The sequence below is a fragment of the Hypanus sabinus genome, chromosome 16, assembly GCF_030144855.1.
Source record: "Hypanus sabinus isolate sHypSab1 chromosome 16, sHypSab1.hap1, whole genome shotgun sequence".
NCBI classification, from domain to species: domain Eukaryota; kingdom Metazoa; phylum Chordata; class Chondrichthyes; order Myliobatiformes; family Dasyatidae; genus Hypanus; species Hypanus sabinus.
In genome coordinates, this window is record NC_082721.1 from 23,668,980 (window position 1) to 23,695,282 (window position 26,303).

Sequence of the window (26,303 nt, forward strand, 5' to 3'; positions counted from 1 at the left end):
CCAGATGATTAGGATGCACATCCTATTGAAAAGTCATGCAAGCAGGCAGAGGGGCTGGGGTGATCCTGTTGGTAAAAGCTGAAATCAAATCTTGAGCAAGAAGTGACATGGATCAGAAATGGTAGAATCATCATGGGTATATTTAAAAGACTGCAAGACAGTCTTCCAAAGTGTGGGGTACAAACTACAAATAGAAACATAGAAAATAGGTGCAGGAGTAGGCCATTCAGCCCTTCGAGCCTGCACCGCCATTCAGTATGATCATGGCTGATCATCCAACTCAAATGGAAATAGAAAATGCACGTAAGGAAGATAGTGTTACATTGGTCATGGAAGACATCAGTTTGCAGAAAGACTGAAAATTTCAGATTGGTACTGGAACCGAAGAGAAGGAATTTGTAGAATGCCTACAAGATGGCTCTTTTACGACAGCTTGTGGTTGAGAAATACTGTTCTGGATTTGGTGGTGTGTAATAAACCAGATTGGATTAGGGTACTCAAGATATAGGAACTCTTAGGAGGCATTGATCATAATATAAGATTTCACCCTGTAGTTTGAGAGGGAGAAGCTAAAATTGGGTGTATCAGTATTACAGTTAAATAATGGTAACTGCATAATTACTGTTACATAACTACATGAGAGAGGAAATGGGCAGAGTTGGTTAGAAAGGGATCCTAGCAAAGATGAGGTAGAACAGCAATGACAGGAGTACCTGGGAGTAGTTTGGAAGGCACAGAAACATTTTTTCTTTCATCAAAGAGGAAGCATTCTAAAAGGAGGATGAGGCAACTGTAACTGACAAAGAAAATCAAAAATAACATAAAAGCAAAAAAGAGGACATACAATATTGCAAAGATTACCAGGAAGCTAGTGGATTTGGAAGCTTTTATAAATGATCAGAAGTCAACTAGAAACCAATAAGGGGAAGATGATAAAATATTAAGGTAAGCTAGGCAACAATATAAAAAGGATAACAGAACAAACACGAGGAAATCTGCAGATGCTGGAAATTCAAACAACACACACAAAATGCTGGTGGAACACAGCAGGCCAGGCAGCATCTATAAGGAGAAGCACGAAGGGTCTTGGCCCGAAACGTCGACAGTGCTTCTCCTTAGGATAACAGAAGTTGGTTTTGATATATAAAGAGTAAAAAGAGGTAAGAGTGGACATTGGACTGCTGGAAAATGATGGTAAAGAAGCAGTATTTTGCCTCAGTCTTCACTGTGGAAGACACTAGTAACATTCTGGAAATTTCAGAGAGTTGGGTGGGGGCAGATTGCTATTACTAAGGAGTATGTGCCTGGAAAGCTGAAAGGTCTGAAGGTGGATGTGCAAAATGGACCAGACTGATTACACCCTAGGTTCTGAAAGAGGCATTAGCAGTGGTATTTCTTGAATCACTGGAATCAGCAATGGTCCCAGAGGACAGGAAAATTGCTAATGTCACTCCACTCAAAGGAAGGGTGGATGGAGGTGAGAAGAAATTTCTTTTGCCATAAGGTGATGAATCTGTGGAATTGCTTGCCTTGTATAACTTTTGAGGCCAAGTTACTGGGTATACTTAAAACAAAGCTTGATGGGTTCTTGATTCGTAAGGATATCAGAGGTTTCATAGAGAAGAGGGGATAATAAGCTGTGATCAAATGGTAGACATGCTCATTGGGCTGACTGGCCTTATTCTGCTCCTGCGTCTTATGGTCATATGGAGTAAGCCAAGTGGTTCATTAAATCTATTTCGCCATCCGTTAGCAGAAGCAATTATTTGCCATTTACTTATAAATCACAATTCCTAAGTTTCTATAAGAACACTTCCTGAAAGCCCTCAAAGGGATTGGAGCTTTAGAATTAATGCAAGTTTTAACTAGGAAACAATGTTGAGATTCATTTTGTAATGCACTGAACATTAACTTTCTTCTTCTTTCTCTTAGTTTGTCAAAGCATAGATATTCGAAACAACATCACTCACTTGGAACGACTAAGGAACTGCACTGTAATTGAGGGAAGTCTGCAGATTCTGCTGATGTTTGGCACAAAATCTGACGATTTCCGTGGTCTGAGCTTCCCAGAACTCACTATGATAACTGATTACTTACTTCTGTTCCGTGTCTATGGCCTAGAAAGTCTGAAAGACCTCTTCCCAAACTTGACTGTGATTCGGGGAACACGTCTCTTCTTCAATTATGCGCTGGTCATCTTCGAGATGCTGCACTTCAAAGAAATTGGCCTGTACAACTTAGTGAATATCACCCGGGGTGCTGTACGAATTGAAAAAAACCCAGAGCTTTGCTACTTATCTACACTTGACTGGTCAAAGATTCTTGATTCAGTGGAGGACAATTATATCAAGTCCAACAAAGATGACAGAGAGTGCGGGAACGTGTGCCCTGGCACACTGAAAGGAAAGAACAGCTGTCCCCAAACTGTCTTCAATGATCAGTTTAACCACAGATGCTGGACGAGTGAACATTGCCAAAGAGGTAAGGTTGTCTAAAATGTTTGGGGTTAATGCATGCTTTTCCAAACAATATTTTATTTATTGTGGAAAGAAAATTTGGATGAAAGAATGAGTTAAAATCTGTGAGTGCAATTCTTGCCAGGTCCGCAGTGTCTTACGTTGATACTGTTTTTCCTGGATCAACTGCATTAATGTTGCTGGGATAAGTCAAAGGTGGATAAGATTTTGGTAGAGCTGGATATTCTGTGCATGATATGCAAGATGTCTACATTAAATCTCAAACCCTTAATCAGGGGTTAAAATGCAACATATCCACGATCTTATTACAGTTCCCATGTGCACCACATTCCTGACTTTGATGTAGATTGTCATTTTCTTTATTGTGGATGGGTTATGTTTGGAACTTTCCAAGAACACTAAAGATACACCTTCACAGTAGACGATGGCAGTGTTATGTATTGTTGCTGTGGGAGTCCCTAGACTGCTTGATTGTGATGAGAGTGCTACAGCCTAACTCTCTACTACAGAGGTTTTAAGGGCCCATTTTTGATTGAGTATGTAACAATGCTGTTGGCTTTGAAATTGATTCCGTGGCTGCATAGAAGTGGCAGCACAACCTTGGATTCGTGGTTTGATCAGAGTCCAGATCTCAGCAGCGTGAGGCTCCTGTGCCAACTGGGACAAACAGTAGGGAGCTATTACTTAAGTGCAATGTGTCAAGCCATGTTAAAAAAAGCTGGGCCTGCATTGTGAGGTTTCCTGGGCCCTTAATAAACTTCATCAGCTTTTAAAATGCACCCATTTTGCAAGTTTATTGCATTGCATGCATGTGCTTGCTTTCTAGCTCATTTTAAAAAAAAGTGCCATCTCCAGGGAGCGGAGTTTCTGTGAGGGTATGGGAAGGAATCCTGTAGAAACTGGCGAATGTCAGTATGCAGTGATTGATTTTTTTGTTGCTCAAGATTAAAAAAAAATATTGTTGATGTAATAGTTGTGGAGATGAAGGGCTGAAGGCAGGCTGCCTCATGCATATCATGTGGCACTTGCAGTGTTTGGATGGGTGGGGAAGAGGAGGTGGAGATGCGGGGAGTGGGGTGGAGGAAACGCCCCTATCTTTAATTGGAAGCAGTTTAGTTTATAAGGATTTGGCTGTGATTGTAAACTGTTATTCAGTCAATGGCGCACGTGATTTCCTGCATGTTTTTCAGTTTGTGAAGTTTATGTAACCATATAATAATGTGTTTAACTGATGGGCTCATTTTTTTTCAAGCCACGTATATAGCTTAGAGTGCAAAAACCCATGGAGACAGGGAAGGCTGTCTTAACAAAGGAAATTAAAGGCAGATCATCCATGTGCTGTCAATTAAAACACAGTTGCTTTATTTGATATTGATAATTTTAAACTAGTAATTTAAAAAATAATACCACTGTAATAGTGTCAGAATATTTTTGGTTCTATGCTGGGTGGAGATCAGTCACGGGGAGGGGGTGTGGTGAGGGGGGAACCTGCAACTTTTTTAAATCCCTGAAATTCCTAAAATTCTTGATTTTTAGATCTGTAGTTGTGTTGTCTTTTCTCCCTGCCTACAGGATTTACTTCAGTTCTTTGTCTTGAGACTTAGTTATATATGTTTTGTGTGTCGAAGGCAATTCCCCGGCAGTCTATTCTGTGATAAATTCCAAGAATGTGGGCAGGGGATGTTCCATACTCTCGGCATTGCTTTTATTTGAGGGATGAATAGGAAAGGAATGTGGTAAGGGAATTCTTCTGATGGTCCAGGTGGGCTCTGAGAACTTAAAATTCTGAAAATACTATGTTGGAATTGTTTTCTGTGTGCGACTGGAAAAATGGAAACCCTCGTTCACGTGTGTCAGAAATAGATTGGGGCCTGGTTCCAGTTTCACTGTGCCTTGCTTATTACTCCTGTTTGTACAGTTATTATAATTATGTAACAAAATGATTCTCAACATTGTGTGCACAGCTACCCCTCCCCCAGACATGATACCAAGAATTAGATAATTTACTGAGAAAGTCTTTAAAAAAAATAAGATTGCTGGCATTCCCATTAGACTACTAGCAGGCATTGGGAACCACATAGAAAATGCTGGAGAAGGAACTCAGCATGGGGCAATAAACAGTTGACATTTTGGGCTGAGAAGCTTCATCAGTGTTTGTTTATTCATTTCCACAAATGCTGCCTGACCTGCTGAGTTCCTCCAGCATTTTGCTCTGGATTCCCAGCGTCTGCAGAATCTCTTGTGTTTAGGCATTGGGATTTTCTTGGGCAGGTGGATCTCCTTATAAGAAGCGGCCTGTAGGATCTTGGGCTTGTATTTGGGGTGTGAGAGTGGGGCATGGGTAGGGTGTGTGTATTTAACCATGAGTGGGTGGGGCTTTCATTCAAAAACATTCCATGGGGGGGGGGCTAGGACATCCCTTTGAGTAAGCTTCAATGCACGGACTGCAAACAGTTAAAGATAAAAATTTGTTCTTTATCATATGGGCTTAATGTGTAATGCCTAAAATATGGCTCTATGGTACATACAGTAGGCAAATTTGCACTTTCTAAAAAAAACCGAATTGAAAAGGCTGAATTAAAAAAAATGCTTTCAATGTATATTGCTTCATTCAAGCAAGGTGCTCATGCAAAATATGCACTTTTGAGATAACTATTCACAGTCAGGGGAAAAGATCAAACACGAGGAAATGTGCAGATGCTGGAAATTCAAATAACACACACAAAATGCTGGTGGAACGCAGCAGGCCAGACAGCATCTATAGGGAGAAGCGCTGTCGACGTTTTGGGCCGAGACCCTTTGTCAGGACTAACCGAAAGGAAAGATAGTAAGAGATTTGAAAGTAGAGGGGGGAGGGGGAAATGCGAAATGATAGGAGAAGACCGGAGGAGGTGGGATGAAGCTAAGAGCTGGAAAGGTGATTGGCGAAAGTGATACAGAGCTGGAGAAAGGAAAGGATCATGGGATGGGAGGCTGCAGGAGAAAGAAAGGCGGATGGGGGGGAACACCAGAGGGAGATGGAGAACAGGTAAACAACTAAGTATGTCAGGGATGGGGGAAGAGGGGCATTAACGGAAGTTAGAGAAGTCAATGTTCATGCCATCAGGTTGGAGGCTACCCAGCGGGTATATAAGGTATTGTTCCTCCAACCTGAGTTTGGATTCGTTTTGACAATAGAGGAGGCCATGGATAGACATATCAGAATGGGAATGGGATGAGGAATTAAAATGTGTGGCCACTGGGAGATCCTGCTTTTTCTGGCGGACCGAGAGTAAGTGTTCAGTGAAATGTTCTCCCAGTCTGCATTGGGTCTCACCAATATATAAAAGGCCACACCGGGAGCACCAGATGCAGTATACCACACCAGCCGACTCACAGGTGAAGTGTTGCCTCACCTGGAAGGACTGTCTGGGGCCCTGAATGGTGGTGAGGGAGGAAGTGTAAGGGCAGGTGTAGCACTTGTTCCGATTACAAGGATAAGTGCCAGGAGGGAGATCGGTGGGAAGGGATGGCGGGGTGGAACAAGTGGACAAGGGAGTCGCGTAGGGGGCGATCCCTGCGAAAAGCAGGGGTGGGGGGGAGGGAAAGATGTGCTTGGTAGTGGGATCCCGTTGGAGGTGGTGGAAGTTACAGAGAATTATACGTTGGACCTGGAGGCAGGTGGGGTGGTAGGTAAGGACAAGGGGAACCCTATCCTGAGTGGGGTGGCGGGTGGATAGGGTGAGGGCAGATGTGCGGGAAATGGGAGAGATGCGGACCTAACCAATTCCCGTCTACCACCACTCTCCTCCGTCTAGCGGAATTAGTTCTTACTCTCAATGATTTCTCCTTTGGCTCCTCCCACTTCCTCCAAACCAAGGGTGTAGCCATGGGCACCTGCATGGGTCCCAGTTATGCCTGCCTTTTTGTTGGCTTTGTGGAACAGTCCATGTTCCAAGTCTATACGGGTATCCATCCCCGTTTTCCTTCGCTACATCGACGACTGTATTCGTGCTGCCTCCTGCACGCATGCTGAGCTCGTTGACTTCATTAACTTTGCCTCCAACTTTCACCCTGCCCTCAAATTTACCTGGTCCGTTTCCGACACCTCCCTCTCCTTTCTTGATCTTTCTGTCTCCATCTCTGGAGACGACCTATCTACTGATATCTACTATAAGCCTACAGACTCTCACAGCTACCTGGCCTATTTCTGTTCCCACCCCGTCTCTTGCAAAAATGCTTTCCCCTTCTCATAATTCCTCCGTCTCCGCTGTATCTGCTCTCAGGATGAGGCTTTTCATTCCAGGACGAAGGAAATGTCTTCCTTTTTTAAACAAAGGGGCTTCCCTTCGTCCACCATCAACTCTGCTCTCAAACGCATCTCTCCCATTTCCCGCACATCTGTCCTCACCCCATCCACCCACCACCCCACTCAGGATAGGGTTCCCCTTGTCCTTACCTACCACCCCACCAGCCTCCAGGTCCAATGTATAATTCTCTGTAACTTCCGCCACCTCGAACGGGATCCCACTACCAAACACATTTTTCCCTCCCCCCCCTCTGCTTTTCGCAGGGATCGCTCCCTACGCGACTCCCTTTTCCACTCGTTCCCCCCCCCATCCCTTCCCACCTATCTCCCTCCTGGCACTTATCCTTGTAAACGGAACAAGTGCTACACCTGCCCTTACACTTCCTCCCTCACCACCATTCAGGGCCCCAGACAGTCCTTCCAGGTGAGGCGACACTTCACCTGTGAGTCAGCTGGTGTGGTATACTGCGTCCGGTGCTCCCGGTGTGGCCTTTTATATATTGGTGAGACCCGACGCAGACTGGGAGGCCATTTCGCTGAACACCTATGCTTGGTTCGCCAGAAAAAGCAGGATCTCCCAGTGGCCACTCATTTTAATTCTACGTCCCATTCCCATTCTGATATGTCTATCCATGGCCTCCTCTATTGTCAAAATGAATCCAAACTCAGGTTGGAGGAACAACACCTTATATACCCGCTGGGTAGCCTCCAACCTGATGGCATGAACATTGACTTCTCTAACTTTCATTAATTCCCCTCCTCCCCTTCTCACCCCATCCCTGACATACTTAGTTGCTTACCTGTTCTCCATCTCCCTCTGGTGTTCCCCCCCACCTTTCTTTCTCCTGAGTCCCATGATCCTTTCCCTTCTCCAGCTCTGTATCACTTTCGTCAATCACCTTTCCAGCTCTTAGCTTCATCCCACCCCCTCTGGTCTTCTCCTATCATTTCACATTTCCCCCTCCCCCCACTACTTTCATATCTCTTACTATCTTTCCTTTCGGTTAGTCCTGACGAAGGGTCTCAGCCTGAAACGTCGACAGCGCTTCTCCCTATAGATGCTGCCTGGCCTGCTGTGTTCCAGCATTTTGTGTGTGATGTTGTTCAGGGGAAAAGATGCCTACCTATTTTGCAGATGGTAGTTGTCTGTGGATGATTGTATCCAAATATGGGATATCATATTTCCAAATGCGGTCTCTTTCACGTGAATTACAGGAAAGATTGTTGACATTTTCACTATGTCAAAGCTTGTTGCAAATAATCTTGATGTTAGAAAGAAAACAGTACTGGAGAAATTAATGACAATGAAATCCAATTAATTCCCAAAGTCTGAATTTTATTGCATCCCATGGTACTAAGGCACATTGGTTGAAATCTAGCAGAATTCCATAGATGATGAGGTAATATCTCCAGAGTGAAGATGGGGAAATGAAGCCTACTGTTTTTAACAGGGAGAGAAAAAACAGAAACCTCCAGATTCATTGGTCTAACATCACTAATGGGAAAATGTTAGGGCCTATTATAAAGTATGTGTTAACTGTATATTTGAATAATATTTTTGGGATTAGACCAAGTCAAAGAGGATTTCTGGATTGTTTTTGATAACTGCTGGAGCCTTGAGAATATAACTGGTAGAATAGATAAGAGAAAATCAGTAGATATGGTTATCTTGGATTTTCAGAAACCTTTTGATAAAAGTGCCACAGAGGTTTGGTGTGCAGTATTAAAATGTGTGGTAATGTATTGAAAATTGGCTGACAAACAGCAGAGAGTAGAAACTCCTAACAAGAGCACTTCAGTACAGGATGTTCTGTATGATTATGCAGGGCCTTGTCGAGACTACATTTGGAATAATATCTCCTTATCTGAAAATGGACTAACTGCAGTGCAGGTTCACCAACTTGAATCTGGGATGGTAGGACTGTTGAAGGAGAAGCAATTAGATCAAGTTTAGAAGAAAGAGTGGGAATCTAATTGAAACTTAAAACATACTGACATACTAAAAAGACTATGTGAAGAGGGGATTTACTTTGTTTGGGATATCTAGAACAAGGTGTCCTTGTTATGGTTATAAGGCAAGAGATACAGGTCTGAGGTGAGAAGAAATGTTTTCACTTAGAATTTTTTTTTGCCATTGGGGCGGGCGATAGAGGCCAAGTCACTGAATACATTTTAAGATGGATAATTTTCCAGATGTAAAATACAGTGGATTCCTTTAACTGGGACACAATGAGACCAATACATTTTGACCCAGTTGAGTGACTGCCCCAATTAGCTGCACTTTCATGGAAATAGTTAAAAAGGTATATAAAAAAACAAATTTACCATTTAACTGAGTAACAAATTATGAATTGGAATGAAATATTGAACAAATTTGAACATTACCAATACTGCTACAGTATTATGAAACTGGGTATTATCAACAGAGTACTTCATCCAGTTTACGCTGCCATGTTCTTTTCTATAATTAAATAAACTCAGCAACAGACATCCAGTGTAGATAATGGACCGTCTTCATACAATGTTTTTGATGATTGCATCCTCCAAATCTTAATTTTCATTGTAACATTCAAGATGATTGACAATATCTTCCAATTTCTTCATTAGTTCCTAACCTGAAGTAGCGAAATTGTCTCATTTTTCACTCCTGGGTGTTGCTGGCATCTCCAAGCCTGAATGCTTGAATCTGCAGTAAGCAAAACAGTTCTGAATTGTCTTGCTTATTTCTTGCCAACTATCAGTGACAAAAATCACTGCTTTTGAATTAAAAAAAATAGCAACTGATGCTATTTATAAGCTCTTTGCTCTAAGCTCAGTGCTGTGTCACAGCACACCAGTGCACATGACTGACACTAGTTAGACACTGTTTGGCGACACCCACCTGTCCCAATTAAGTGACATGGTGTCCCAAATAAATGAAGGTAATCCTGGCTATTTTCTCAATTAGTGTTTGTTCTTGAGAGTTGTTCCAATAAACTGCTGCCCAAATTAACTGTTGGCCCAATTAACTAGAATTCACTGAACATCAGGAAGTCTGAGGAGAGAGCAAGAAAATGATGTTGAAATAGATAATGAGCTTTCAACATATTAAATAGTTGATCAGGCTTGAAGAGCTGAATGGCTGGCAATTATTTTCTATATCGCTTGTTTTGATCTGCAATACCAGCTGGAAGCATCTTTGAACCTGATGTTGTGTCACTAATTAACTGCAGAAGTTATATGGTTAATTGTTTTCGGAGCTGACTGTCTGTTTATTTTTCCACTGTCTGGGGAGGGAGTTGGTCAGTAACCTCTCTTATTCATGCTGCTTCTGTAGATTATTATTATGTACAGTTACTATTCCTTTATTTAAAAACCCAGTTTTTCAATTTGATAGCATGATGTTAAAAGAAGGACTTCAAATGTACAATCTTTCAACATTTCAAAATACATGCAGAATATCTTAAAGGCACAACCATTTTGTGCTGATTACAGTATCACAAATGCAACACCACAAATATCAAAGGTGATTAACCAAATCAGTTTTTAATTGGAACTGAAAATGTTGTATTTACATAACTTTTCACAACTGGGATCATTGTTTCAAAACACACACCAATTAGGGGCTTTTTGAAGTGTAATTGCTTAATTTAGGAAACAAAAAAAATCTCCATTTTGCAAACTCCCTCAAACTGCATAAAGATATAAAACCAAATAGAGTATCTTCTGATGATCATTAATGAGGCAAAAATGCTGATCAGGACAGATAGAATAATTACTTAGCTGTTCAAAATAATCTTTGGTGTCTACCTGAGAAGCCAGAAGGAGTTGTGTTTTAGCATCTCCAAAATGCTGTAGTTCTGGCAATGCAGCATTCTCTACTGCAGTAGAATGTTATCTCTTTCTTTTGTGCTTGATCTTAAGCGTGTGACAAACTGAAATGAGAGGAAAGAATGTTACTAACAGAACTGTCTGATCCATCTGTGGTTTTTATTTGAGGAGGGGGATGTTGGGTTCAGTGGTTCTCCTTGTATAAGTTTGCTGAAGCTGCAGCTTTGAAATGACCACTACATCAGGCAGGTGAAATTTTAGTCTCTGAAGATGATGTTTTGGCTGCCTTCAAGTGAGTGAACCCAAGGAAAGCATCTGGTGTGGATGGTGTACCAGGCCAAGTACTGAAGACCTGTGCCGACCAACTAGCTGGTGCTTTCACGTATATCTTCAGCCTCTCGTTCCGGCAGTGTGTGATATTCACTTGCTTCAAGTAGGCTTCAATCGTTTCGTTGCCTGAGATGAGTTGGTAGTCTGTCTAAATGAGTGTCATCCAATGGCATTTACATCCGCAGTACTGAAGTGTTTCGAGAGGCTGGCATTGAAGCACGTCAGCTCGTGTCTGAATGGCGACTTGGATCTGCTCTGACTTACTTACTGAAGCAACAGGTCCACAGGACCTCATTGGCTTTTCACACACCCATGGAACATCCATACAGCAAAGATGCATATATCAGGATACTCTTTACCGATTACAACCCGGCATTTTACACCATCATTCCCTCAAAACTAATCAGTAACCTCCAAGACATGTGCCTCAATTCCCCTTTGTGCAGTTGAATGCTGTATTTCCTCACTTATAGATCAAAGTCAGTTCAGATTGGTAAAAACATCCCTCCACAATCTCCAAGAGCTCAGGAGCACCCCTGCTCTACTTGCGTTACACCTATGACTCTGTGGCTAAGTACAGCTCCAACACCATATACAAGTTTGCTGATGACACCACTGTTGTGGGGCTGTATCAGTTGGGGTGATGAATCAGCATACAGGAGGGAGACTGAAAGCTTGGCTGAGTGGTGTAATAACAACAATGTCAATAAGACCAAGGAACTAATTGTAAGCCAGAGGTCCATGAGCCAGTAATCATCGGAGGATCAGAGACGGAGAGGGTCAGTAACTTTAAATTCCTGGGTGTCACCATCTCAGAAGACCTGTCTTAGACCCATCATATAAATATTATTGTGATGAAAGCACGACAGCACTTCTACTTCCTCAGGAGTCTAAGGAGGTTCAGTGTGTCATCAAAAACCTTTGCAAACCGATAGATGTGTGGTGGAATGTGCGCTGACTGGCTGCATTATGGCCTGGTATGGCATCACCAATGCGTTTGAGCAGAAAATCCTACAAAAGGTAGTGCATTTGGCCCAGTACGTCATGGGTAAAACCCTTCTAACTGTTGAGCACATCTGCATGAAACATTGCCGTAGAAAGAGGAGCATCCATTATCAGGGATCCTCACCACCTAAGCCATGCTCTTTTCTTGCTGCTGCCTTCAAGTAGAAGGTGCAGAAGCCTCAAGGCTTGCTCCACCAGGTTCAAGAACAGCTACTACCCTTCAACTATCAGGCTCTTGAACAAAAGGGGATAGCTACACTCTTATATTGTTATTTCATGCGCATTATTTATTACTATTTTCTTGCATTTGCACAGTTTGTTTACAGTTTAACAGTTCCTGATGTTTACTGTTACTGTTCTATAGATTTACTAAGCATGCCCACAGGAAAAGAATCTCAGGGTTGTATGTGGTGGCGTATATGTACTCTGATGAAAAATTATAACTTGAACTAACCTCTCATCCAATATGTTTATTCCAGAAACCAAAATAGCAGCAGTGTTTTTCTCTTAATTTGTGATCTGTTGTGTGCTTTTGGGGCAATTCCCGAGTTGTCACTTTTAAAAGATAAAGCTTTCTGCACAGTGTGGGGAAAAGAACATGCTGGTGTTAAAGTCCATCTCAGATTTGTATATTAAGGTGTACTGAAATATTAATCATAAGGTGCAATTGTGCTCTATCAGACTATTTAATGGCCATGATGCCACTAAATTTGGGAACTCACTTTGTTACAAGTGTTACCTGCATATGTCAAATAATACTGTAAATATTTCATTTCTAGATAGTTTATTAAGTTGGAGGATTCATTCGTTACCGCTGAGTCAAATTTCTGAAACTCACCATTGAACAGTATTAAGTGGATCATCCCAAGTTCTTTCCAGTGCCCAATGGTATAACTTAAGAAGACTTAATTTCAGAATTCTTAATTGCTTGGCTCCTGAGTAAGGCCAGAAACTTTGCAGAGATGCACATTTTTAGCTTAGATTGATGTAAGATACCAAAAAAAAGAGAGAAAGTTTGCTTAATTTTTAAGTACAGATAAAAGCACATGTAACTTAATTAAAGTCAATTCAAGTCACTTTTATTGTCATTTCGACCATAACTGCTGGTATAGTGCATAGTAAAAATGAGAAGTTTTTCGGGACAATGGTGTTACATGACACAGTACAAAAAACTAGACTGAACTTCGTAATAAAAAAAATGCAACACAGAGAAAACTACACTAGACTACAGACCTACACAGGACTACATAAAGTGCACAATAACAGTGCAGGCATTACAATAAATAATAAACAGGACAGTAGGGCAAGGTGTCAGTCCAGACTTCAGGTATTGATGAGTCTGATAGCTTGGGGGAAGAAACTGTTACATGAGAGCCCGAGTGCTTCGGAGCCTTTTCCCAGATGGCAGGAGGGAGAAGAGATTGTATGAGGGGTGCATGGGGTCCTTCATAATGCACCATGCTTGGAATTTAGGTACATCCTGATTATTGTGGCACTGGAGGTTTGGGAATTCTGAGAAGGAGATTCTTAGAATAGCTGATAAAGAAACAGTTGTTCTTGTTTTCTGGAAAAAGTAGTAATTCAGGTATTTTGCTTTTTAACTTGTCTTTGATAAACAGATGATGATCTAAAACATGTGTTGTAATATGAGCTAGTGGTGTGAGTTGGCTGTTGAGTTGTAAATTTACATACTTCAGTGTTTCCAGCTCAACTTTTCATTTTCCAAAACTCTCAACAATATATAATGTTTGAAAGAAAAGATTTTCACACCATAGAAACTACTTTGAAGGGTAGTGGCTGCTATGCAAACCAAACTGCTAGTTATTTTACTTCAGAGTTTTACTGAAGAATAAGTATACTACCAGTGCTGCTAAGTATTATTAATATTATTGAGCACTTGGATGTGTTGAATGACTAACTGGATGATCTTAACTATGAAAAGAATGCAGGGAGAGCTTCAATTCAGCACCCCCCTCCCCCCAACCCCTGCTGCACTCACCATGCATGTATTGGACTCAAGCACTTTCTCTTTGGAATCTTTAATGTCACCAAAGGAACCCAAGAAATACTTGTGTTACACTCACCCTCGTTATAGTGCAGTGTCTATCTTTAAATGTCAGAAGTGGGGAGGTTAGGAAGAATATACTGGCCTTAATAAAATGGAGGTATCAATTCTGAACTCCAAGGATTAAAATGCAGTGAGAAATAACATGTGAGGGTAGTATTAAATGGTGAAGATGAAATAGTGATTTGATTGAAGGGGAACTGATTGGTAGGTAGCGAAGTTATTTTTTACTATTTGGAAGATCTAAAGCTATAAACTGTAGCCTTAAACATAGAGCATGTTGTGTTAGAAGTGAAATTTGTAAACACTTTTCCATTTGCAATTTCCCACAATGGCAATTGCTGCTGGGTCAATTGCTTAATTTTAAATCTGAGATTGATAAATTTTGGTCAAGAGAAATGGGGAAAAGCAGTATATGTATGGTATCAGATTACAAATCGGCTATGATCTCATTGAATGGTTGAACAGACATGAGCAACTGAATCATTTTCTTTTATTGTAACGTTCAACCAATTAGACAGAATTCTAAAATAAATTAATTGGTGTGGGAATTTAATTCACTTTTAAAGTTTGTAATTCTGGTTTCAATCTCTCAATGAAACACGAAAATGAAGCCTCTTCAGTCTGTTTTGCATAGAACCATTGAGTCACTTAGGGTAGCTGGGGTCATTTAATTGGATGTCCTTGTGGTGAACCACACTGTCTAAACAGCATGTCGAATTACATTAAAACAAAATACAACCATTCAAGTTTCAACTAAGGAGCAGTGTTCGAGACCAGTGAATGTTGTAGGAATGCCCAAAAGGAATTGTTTTGATGTGTGCTGCATAAATAGTTTCAACAACAATGATGGGATGCATATTTCCACAATTTACAGGAGCTAATTCTTATTTATTCTGGAAGTTGTAAATAAAAAGATAGGCATGGGATGCTAATGTTCTGTGGGTTTAATATTCCGGGACTATTGATCTAGGGCTATGAAATGAAAACTAGGAAATTTAAATTCAGTTTACTAAATATATCTGGGAAAAAATATCATGTCAATAATGATGACTGTCATATGACTTTGCAGTTTTAAAAACTCATTGGCTTCATTAGTTGTGTTGCTAACTTGCATAATATGACTAATATTATTTACAGAAATATACACACCAAATGTACAGAACAGAAATGACCAAACTTGTTCATGCTGACCATGATGCTTGTCTGCGAATCACATTTGCCTGCATTCCAACTTCTTTCCATCCAAGAATCTGTCCAAACATCTTTTAAATGCAAATTATATCTGCCTTCATTACCTCTTCTGGCAGTTTATTCCAGATTATCACTATCCTCTATAAGGAAAAAACTTTTCAGATCTCTTACTTCCTCCCCTCTGTCTTGTAGTTTTGGATTCCCATACCCTGGGGAAAAAGACTGTCTATCCTATCTATGGCCTCAATTATTAAAATCTTCTGTAAAGCCATCCCTCAGTCTTCTACAATAGAAACACAGAAAACCTACAGGTAATACAGGCCCTTTGGCCCACAATGCTGTGCTGATCATGTACTTGTTTCAGAAATTACCTTGGTTTACCCATTGCCCTCTATATTTTTCTAAGCTCCATGTACCTATCCAGAAGCCTCTTAAAAGACCCTCTTGTATCTGCCTCCACCACCTTTGCTGGGTGCCCATTCTACATACTCACCATTCTCTGCGTTTTTAAAAAAAAGACCCAATATTTCTTCTGTACCTTCTTCCACGCACCTTAAAACTTTGCCCCCTCGTGTTAGCCATTTCAGCCCTGGAGAAAAAGCCTCTGACTATCCACATGATCAATGCCTCTCATCATCTTATACACCTCTATCAGGTCAACTCTCATCCTCCAATGCTCCAAGGAGAAAAGGCTGAGTTCATTCAACCTAAGGCATGCAACCTTATCAAGTGCCTTTCTGAAATCCATATACACTACGTCCATAGAGGTTATGTATTTCCATTATCCTTGTAGTTTAAGAAAAATATGATTTTCAATTAAAAGAAATGAAATTATTTGTTTAATCAGTGACTGAATTATTTCAGGCCACTTTCAGTCCATGTAATGGCCACTATACTAGAGAGGTTTCTTTCAAGGGATGCTCCATTGATGTAGCGCGATATGAAGTTTGCTTTAGTAGCTCAGCACATTTTCTAATGAATCAGATCGTCATGAATTTGCACCCCCTTCCAAAGAACTGGATACATAATTCAGATTGATTCCAACACTGTCAGAGCAGCCCTCTTTTTGGTTGAGGCATAGATTAAGGACTTAACTACCCTTTGCATAAGCAGGTGTCACTGACAAGAAAGTCTGGAGTTTTTGCTGGAACTTAAGTCAATATCTGCCCTTCATTTATTAGTTATCTCTGTAACGACTTTTTTTAAAAAAAGTAAAAATGCTTCAGGGTGCTTCACGAGAATGCTATACAACCTATCCACACAGGGAGGTGCATTTAAAAGTGTGAGCTTTTGATTAACTGGTAACAGGTGACCGGTGAGGTTAATGAGCTAGAAGCAGAGTTTTGGGGAAGATGTTTTATCCAGAAAAAGGAATGCTAGCTTGCAATGTGTTTGAATTGTTGATCATGAGGGCACAAAAGAACAATGATGAGTTCCAGCAGCAAATGAACTGAAATGGGCGGCATTACACAAGTGGAAATAGAAGGACTTGGCTTTTGCACAGATCACTAATACATCAAAATTTTTTTTTTGAGATGGCGTTGTTAACCTTGGCCTGCATCAGGAGTACACTGAGGTCCTGTATAAGTGATAGAAGGAGTTTACCACCTCTTAAACTACTCAATCGCTGCCTGCCCCATTTGTGGAAGAATCCATTAACTTTAAAAGTCTCCACAGAACACACAAAATCAGAATGAATGCAAGTTTTTCTCAGTACCAAAGAACCGCCCAAGAAGGTTACATTGTCGTCTTGGTAAAGTTCCTGCTATGCCTCCTACATTAAAGCAGTGTAGCTACATTTTCGAAGTGGCTAGAGTTTGAGATGATATCACTTGAGATTGTAAATGGTCTTTCTGTGATTAGAAGCCATTTGTGGAAAGTTGTGGAAGATTATGCTGTTAATGTCTGGGAAGGATCTGTAATTGATAGTTATTTTTAATTTCCACACAATGGCCCCAGAGACTACTTGAAAGTAATAAAATGATGAATTGCTAAATGCAAATCTATAATCACAAAAGATTATTGGTTGTTTAATGCCACCTGGCATGAATTGTTCCAACAAAAGAATCTTAAGTCTTGTATGTAAAGTTTGTATCTCATTTGTCTATTTGGATTTATACAATCTTCACTCATAGTCTTGCCACTCAGTGTTGGAGTTCCCTGTGAGCAATATGGCCCAGAGCTCTGAGGAACCAGACTGAATGAGCGATTTAATTATTTTGAAATTCTGCTTTTCCCAAGTTGAAAAAATTCTAGATTTTTAGTCTTGGCATGGCTGTTTTGGCACAGTGAAAATTGTTTGAAGACTTTCTTTAACTCTTCCAGAAATTAATGACCGGATGCTGCAAGTAGCTTGAGGAAGGATTTGCTCTGGTTGAGTCTCCAGTGATGCATTTCATGCTGAAGTTGATTATAGGTGACCTTCCCGTTGTCTGCCCTCTCCCCTCTCCCCTCCATGCTTCAGCCACCAAAATTAAACTTTCATTCCTTTGAATCCTTTCTCTTTTATTTGCTGAAGAGATGGAAAATTTAAGAAGATTGTGGGAAATAATGAATTGGAAATAGGAATGTTTTGTGTCAACTTGAGTGAAGCTATAGTTTTTTTTTAAAAAAAAAGGTCCTGTCTAGGTTTTTCAGGGGATAAGATTTAAATTAAATCAAAACCTGATTGGCATTGATATGATAATTTTCATTTATCTGTTGATGACCCATAGTATCATTCAGCCAATGATGTTCTATTGCTGCTATGAGAGGAAAAAATCTAGTTCCTCTGAACAACAATGTGAAGAGAAGCAGATAACTTGTGTTTTAGCAATTTTGATCAACATATAAATAATGACAATAATGCCAAATAATGTTTTTCCAAGTCTATTATCCACCTGAGAGAGAGAGCAGGCAGGGTCCTTGTTTATGACTGCATTTAAAAGGTGTTGATGGAATAGCATTCCATTTGTACTGTACTTGACAGAACATAAGAAACAAGAGCAGAAATAGGCCAATCACTCTTCAGTAATATCTTGAGTAATCTAATTTTGGTCTCAGTAGTAGTTTCTCAATCTCTCCTCATACTCCAACTCTTGCTGAAGTTTAAATTTGTCAGTGCATCTTTGAATATAATGGCTACATTCACAGCTTGTTGGTGTTGAGAGTTTTAAAGACTGATAACCAGCTGAGAGAAGAAATTCCTCCTCATCTCTGTCTGAAATAGTGACTCCTTTTCCTGAAATTATACCCTTTATTTATAGATACCTCCACTATGGGAGTTGTCCTTTTAGTTCTAACACTGCCAATCTATCTCGATCCGATTGAAGGTCACCTTTTATGGAGTTCACTAGTTTAGACCCAACCAACTTGACCTTTTTACACATATCAATCCCTTCTCCCCAGAAGCCTCATGAGCCTTCTCTCTATAGCCACCTATGCAAGCACATCCTTGCTTAAATGTGGAGATGACTGTTGTATGTAGCACAAATGTGGCCTCACCAATTCCTTGTAAAGTTGCGATATGGGGTATGAAAGTTCCCTGCTTTCATACCCCATACCTGTTGCAATTAAGTCTAATACTTATATAAACCTTTGTAACTAATTGTTGGAATTGCATGCTAACATTTGGAGTTTTTTATGTTGGAACTCCCAGATTCCTTGGCCCTAAAAAAAATATATATTTTTACTTGCAAAAAGGATAAATTATCCCATATCAGCTAAGAATGTTCTGCTCACTTAATGTCTCCGTCTTTCTTTGGAGTATCTTTGTGTTCTACTTGCAGTCTGCTAACCCACTTACCTGTATGTCATATTCAGATTTTGGTTTCAGTACACTTAGTCCTTCAAGTCAAGTCATCAGCATAGAAGATAATTATTTGAGATATCATGGCAACCCACGGGTTACTGATTGCCAATTCAAAACTGATCTATTTTTCTTGACTCTGTATAATGTTAGCTGGCTACTCTCCTTTTACTGGCAATTGATGGCCAAGGTTTTTGTGGTCAAGTCTCTGGAACCAACTGACATAGTTAGTTAAAATAATACCAAATGAAACAGAAAGTGAAGTCGAGTATTGGTCATAATTGTGTTTGGAGAGATGAGAATGGCCACAACAGATAAATAAGAGAGAATGGAGGTTGGTAAGGGAAAGGATGGCCTATTTATTCAGTATGGAATTTTTATCTAGGTTTTAACCAAGATGAACTACTAATCACTGTCCTGATTCTTGCAAAGAGACAGCTTTAGTACTGCATTGAATCTTGTGTCTAAATCATGCTTACTTCCATTCCAGTTGTGTGTTTATTTTTTATTTATATCATCATTTCAATTTCTTATGATTTTGGGAATGTAGACTCTATCTGTGAACTCCTTGATAACAGAATTACTTTGAGTAGAATTAGTGGGATGAAAGGGAAAAATGTAATGTTTTTTAATATCTTCATTTTACAAGGGATATGGAGAGTGTTGGCAAGGTTGACGTCCCTAATTACTGCAAATGAAACATAGCAGCCTGCTTTATAGGTACTCCTTCCTCACCATTCACTCACTCTACTTACGGTAGCAGCAGTTTGTACCTTTTACAGGGTGCACTGCAACAACTCGTGTGAACCAGTAACATTTTGGAATTAATTCACACTAAAATTCAATGCATGACACCCTGACAATTATCTTGACTGAACTCCTAAATATAAAAATTCCAAGTTTATTTTTCAGAGCACTTTGCAAAGACAGCTGCCTACTTAATCTTACACATGAGAAAAATAATAAATGTGTGCTTTCAAATGTTGGCCGATGTTTGTATATGCATGTGTAAAGTCACCGCTGTAATTCAATATGATGTAAATTAAATGATGCTGCCCTTTGTCTTCTGTCATCCTTCTTCCTTTCAAATACATTTTGGTTTTCCAGATAGTTCCAGTAAAAATGCTAAATTGTGGTTGCAAGACAAGTTGTGATTCCCTTTAGTTTTTAACTTTTGTGTTTGCAACAAAATTAAATTTGCAAGAATTATTTACTTTGAGTAATATTTACTGGGACAGATAGATCCTTTTTTAATTAGTTTTTTAATACATTTTCTACATAACTACAAATTAAAAAAACCCAGATCAAAATGAGGAACATTAATACAGTGCAAAATTAAGCATACAATGACAATATGATACAAAGAAAGAGAATTTAAAAAATGCACCTAAATTGAAGACAAGTAAACTTAGTATCCTCCCCAAACCCCAAGCCCCACAACACAAAAAAAAACTCCACACCAACCACCACACAATATAGAGAATATAAATCAGGACAATCAAACTCCCAGACTGTGAATACAGTTAGCAACAGAGGATAATAATGCCTACTACCGGACAGATAGATCCTGTGTAGATTAATAGGATGGCGTTTGAAATGGCTGGTTATGAAGGTTGATTCAGTATCTAAGCATTCTAAGAAGGTATATTGAGTAGCCATGGATATGCATAGTGCTAATCTATAAAAAAATGAACTTAGTCAATAGCAATTCCTTAAAATGATTAGGCCTTTCAAAATGAGCCCTTTCATTTTTCTGTCAAAAAGAATTTTTCAGATGTTAATTATCCCAAATTTACCTGTGTGTACTAGTAACACACACAAAATGCTGGTGGAACACAGCAGGCCAGGCAGTATCTATAGGAGAAGCTCTGTCGATGTTTTGGGCCGAGACCCTTCGTCAGGACATTCTTTTTGATAAAATAAAGGATCTAGTGACACGAGCAGAAACCGGAAGCCTGTGTGTATTTGGGAAATTTTGCCATGAAGTGTTCACCTATGTGATATTGATTTGTCAAAATGATGGTGATGTCCACCTCCTGCTCCTCATTATATCCAAAAATGGCTGGGGCAGGTGAGAAGATTCGATTTAATTAATTAATTTTGTGATACAGCATGGAATAGGTCTTCTGAGTCACGTCGCCCCAGCAAGCCCACAAACCCAATTAAATTTAACCTAATCGCAGGACAATTTACAATGACCAGTTAACCTACCCCGGTATGTCTTTGGACTGTGGGAGAAAACCAGAGCACCCAGGAAATACCCCACAGATTCAGAGACCCCATACAGAACTCCATCGGAATTGAATTCTGGAATACCCCGAGCTGTAACCTGCTATGCTACCATGTCGCCCACCGTGTTTCCTTTACTCAGCTTGTTGGAATATATGGGGCACATTTGATCTGTAAAGCTTGTGAAAGTTGAATCTGTAAGTAATTTTTAAAGAAAATTGAATAAATGAAAATAAGAAACTATGAAGGTTGCAGCCTAAAGGTGAGGACTAAACACAAACATCTTTCAAAAATCACATGGCAGACCTGCTTAGAAGGAAAATAAACATTAGGACAAGGAGCCTCTGAAAACCTCATTGTTGATCATGCATTTTATTTTCCAAATGCTGAATTTTATAGTTCTTCCTTGTAAAATCTGAGTTTGGGGAGTGGCATCATAACTAGTTGAGTGGCTACCACTTGTGCTGAAAGTTTTTCTAAATAGATGAAATGCTATAATGTAATTTTTAAAGGTTTTTTTATAAACTGATGAGCAAAAAGGAGACTGGTAAGTATATTACTTGAATATTGAATCAGTAGATTTACAAAGCAAAATTAATATTTTGACATGTTGAGTTGGAATAAGATGTGGATTTACTATGTATAACTGTAGATTCATTCACCTAAGCAAACAATAGAATCTTTACATAATTGAAGTAATTTCTAGTTTATCCACAGCCATGGAATTCTGTGTAAAAATAATTTGTTTTAGCTGTCTTGTAAATCTTTTGGCATTTAATCCTGTGTCTATGAGATCTTGTTCATGACCCATCAACTACTAGAGAAGATCTTTGGCTTACACATTCTCTTTTTCATTTTAAAATGTTTGTTATATTGCTTTTGTAGAGAGTTCTAAGTGGTCTCATTTGTATTTTAATAGCATCATGCATTTTCATTGTTCTTTTCCTAAGCTTCAATATCCTTAACATAGGAGGGAGCACAGTAATGATTTTGCTCCTGAGGTTTTATTTTTGTTTGCATACCAGCTCATTGTTCCTAGTTTTTCTATTGCACAATCCCTGTGTTAACACTGGAATTCCATTCAGCATTTAAGCAAAACAGTTAGGGTGCTGCCCTTTAAAGTTCTTTTAACAATATCTTCAGCACCCCTTTTTCTTATGGCAAGACCATGTTCCCTTTGGGGGACAGGGTTTGCTCTTGTATAAAATGCCCTGCCTCTAATTTCTGCATTACTCCATTCACTCAATAAACAATAATGGTTTTGTACTGGTGTCTTCAACTTCACTTATGGAGCATGCAATGTAGCAAAGTTGAGGAATGACTCGTGTTATGAATAGAATTTTTAAAAATGCATTGAAAGTTGGAAATAAAATTGTAAATTTGCAAAGCTTCAGTAATTCTTTTGGACTCAGGAAGCCCTGCTTGCAAATAACAAATTATGTGACTTAAACCTCTTTTCCCAAAGGCTGGAGTAAAAGATTAAGAGCAGCAGAAAGAGCATAGGAATTCTGCTGCTCAGCTTTCTGTTCAATATTTCTCCTTGATTCAGCATCATTGAAACTGATTTTCTTGCTATTTGTAGGCTCTTTCTAGATGTATATAGCTGGTACATTTCCCGTTTTACAGTAGTGACTGTACATCAGAAGCAGTTGTCAAGTTTATGGGACAAACTAAAGTCCATAAAGGTATCAGTTTACCACCACCTCTTTCTGGCAGAGTGATTGAGTTCAAGTTTTGAGCATCATCTAGGAGTTTTGCAGTTGATAGAAACTTTGCTCCAAGCCAGATAAACCCTTGAACATCATCTTAGTTTTCTTTTGCACTGGAAATACTATTGGACAACTTCCTGGATATCGGGATCAGGACAGGATGTCTCTCAGTGATTCTGTTAACTTTGAATAATGTGCAAACACTTGAAGAGTATCTACAAAGCAGAAACTTGGCCAAAGTCAAATTTTTGAATGGGGAAAACTGAGTGGGAATTGATTTATTCCAGTCTAACATAACACCCTACTCAAGCTCTGGTGATGTATTTTTAATGATTGCATCAGATAAAGTGAACTATAGCCCATATATGTCTGAAAGCTATGTTTTGGAAAATATTAGTGGCACTTGCAGAAATCCAACCAAACAGGATTTAATATTCAGTGATTGGAGACTTCAGTTTCAAATTTAGTGTGATTATAGCAATGAATGTGCCGGAAGATTGTATGGCCGTTAATGTCACAATCGTCAAGCTGTTCAGGATGTAACGTGATATTTTCTCATGTCCTATTTATAGCTTCAGTAAGATCTGGACTGTACTGAATCCCTGCACAATTTGATTTTCTGTTGACAATGAAGTTAATGCTTCATATGTTTATGGAGCCTCTTTTAACACCTCATCGGCTGCTGAACAGGATACAAGCAACAGCTTATTGTCTAAAAGGGGACCATTGTTCACTGCTTGCATTTTATCTAATTTCCCTTTTATTTTTCTCCTCAGCTTTTAATTTCCTTCCATCCATTTTTTGTTTGTCATCATTATCACTGCAAAATTGTTCAGTTCCTTTACCAAGGTATGTTGTGTAGGATGGTTCCTGTTGAATGAAGTGTTGCAGAAATTACCTTCAGATGCTTTAGTCTCTGGGGGCAATTGTGGTCTTTTCATCAATGCATGTATATACACTATCAATATAACTTCATTTGTTATAATGGGTGGTTGATGATGAAAAGGTTGATCTCTTTCAAATATTCACTTGCGTTTTGACCAGCCATATTCTCGAAATGTTAGCAACCACTGCACACTTCTCCAACCCTCACCCGCTACTTCTCCATCAGGAGATTGCTAGGCAGAAGGTTAATTTGCCAAGTGGCATTTTAAAATTGCATTTAAAAATTATAGCAGAGTGACTTGGGGTCAGTTGACATGATGCAGAAGTAGTGAGACTAATTGTATGTCCTAGCCATTGCACTGCTTTGAGCTGCTAGATCGAGCAGATTGTTTAAATAGACTGCAACTTTGAGGAGTCCAAGAGGATGCCAAGAGTATTATCAAGGATCCCATTCATTCATCCAGCATCCTCTTTGATATTCTACCATCAGGCAGGAGACTCTGATGCACAAAGCCAAGAACGGTCAGAATGGGAAACAGCTTATTCTCTCAGGCCATCAGGCTTCTGAACTCCCTGCCGCATTGTATTTGAAGTGTCACCGGATAATTTGTACTGTACCCTACAATATGTAATTTATGCACTTTGTTTATGCATAATTCATTTGTAGACTTAATTCCTATTTTCCTAAGTTACGGTGTGTAATATGTGTACTACTGCGCTTTACACCCTGGTCCAGAGAAATATTGTCTCAGATGATGGTAACATGACAATAAGTTTAATACAGTTAAATAACAATAAACTTTACTTGACTTCACTTGATGTAAACTGCCTATAGCTAAGAATTTATTACATTTACTGAATAGGAAAGATGTTTGGATATGATAGTAACACAAGGAGAAAGGGAAATTAAGATAAGATAAGAATGAAGGTTAAGAGTATAAAAGAAAGATGCAGGTGACGTCAATGGACAGAGAAAGGAAAAGGTTATTGGAAAAATAAAGTAAATAATGAAAGTAAACACAAGAAATAGGAGGAATGGTCCTTTATGTTCCTTGATACAGCTTTTGTCATTCAATAAGGTCTTGATTTGTTTGCACCATCTCCATATACCTGAATTACTTTGCTTTCCAAAATTCTTGGATTGAGAAATCTAAAGCTTCTTATCCCCCTTAGTAAAGAAATTTCTCCTCATCTCATTTGGAAGTGACCAGACTCTTATCCTGTCACAGTAGATGACCCTGAGTTCTGGACTTTTCACTCGGGGAAGCAAACTACCAGCACCTACTTTGTTCCAACCTGCTGGCCTGAATGGTCAGAATGGTGGTTATGGGGATTTAGACTATTGCTTAATATACAGACTTGAAGATGGTGATTGGCAACAAGAGAATAGCAGCAGGTGGCTTTTGCTGTATGCAAGGATGAATATTTCTGACTCTTTCATAAAAGGCCAGTAATAAAAAAAAACACCACTACAACTTGAGTATGGGAAATTGCTTGAGCAGATTGCAATTACGTAGAGCCAGTCATAACCTCAGACCATTTCAAAGGATGATAGTGAATTTCATAGCTTCCTTCTCTGAAGGATGACTCCATTGGTATGTGAAATGTTTCACTTTTTATCCATAGTTTTGCCAAGAATCCATCTTGTCAGAGGGTGGTATTGTTTCAGCATGGGTAGGTTGTTTGAGGATCTGTGTCTTGTGGAAGGTTAAATGTAAGGCTCATCCTTCGTATGCTCCCTTCAACTTGTTGACACCAACTTGGAACTTGGCCTATGCATGTGTGTGCTTATGTAAGTGTAGAGGAATTAATATTATCCTGGACTCCAGGGAAGTCTTGCATGCAGTTCTTTTGGGAGGAGGTGGGGGGGAAATTGTTGTAGGATCTCTTGTGTTCATCTGAGTGCAGTTGGGTTTCTTAATTCCAACTGCACAAATTACTGGAGTTTCAATTTCGATTTTTGTGCTGAAATTTTTGCAGTGGCACTTGTTCTGACTTTGGATAGGGAGAAGGTTAAGACATAAAAGAAGTAAGATATGAGGATACCTGGAGAGAGTGATTATAACATTTATAATGAGAATCTACTTGATCTTGTGTCCAAAGATGGAAATATGGACTAATTATGTTAAATAATTTGTTCACAAGATGCAAACTTTGCTAGAAAGCTGAGATTTATTATCCATCCATAATTTCCTTTGAATAGAGGAGGGAAACTAGGTGTGTAGATCTCAAGTTGTATAATATTGAAACCTGAAGAGGGTAGTAGGTACATGATTACTATCATGAGTTTTTTTATGTATTTTTACAGGTTGTCTTTTGCACATCAGTGTTCATTTGTGTGTAGTTTTTCACTGATTCAATTGTATTTCTTTGTTCTGCCAAGAATGCCTGCAATAAAATGAGTCTCAGGATAGTCTATGGTGACATATACATTCTTTGATAACAGATTTTGAAGTTTACTTTGAACTTTGGAATTCCAGAGATACAGTAATTACTGTTCTTGAATGTAACATCTCCGGCCATT

The 26,303-nt window shown here is 39.3% G+C and overlaps 1 protein-coding gene across 2 annotated transcripts in view; it reads left to right on the forward strand.

Moving 5' to 3' along the window:
- Positions 1-26,303, forward strand: part of LOC132406081 (insulin receptor-like) — a 217,360-nt gene that overhangs the window by 27,997 nt on the left and 163,060 nt on the right. For both annotated transcript variants that reach the window (XM_059991287.1, XM_059991288.1), the window contains exon 2: positions 1,933-2,481. In XM_059991287.1, coding sequence (XP_059847270.1) covers positions 1,933-2,481 — 549 coding nt within the window. The remainder of the gene's footprint in view (positions 1-1,932; positions 2,482-26,303) is intronic.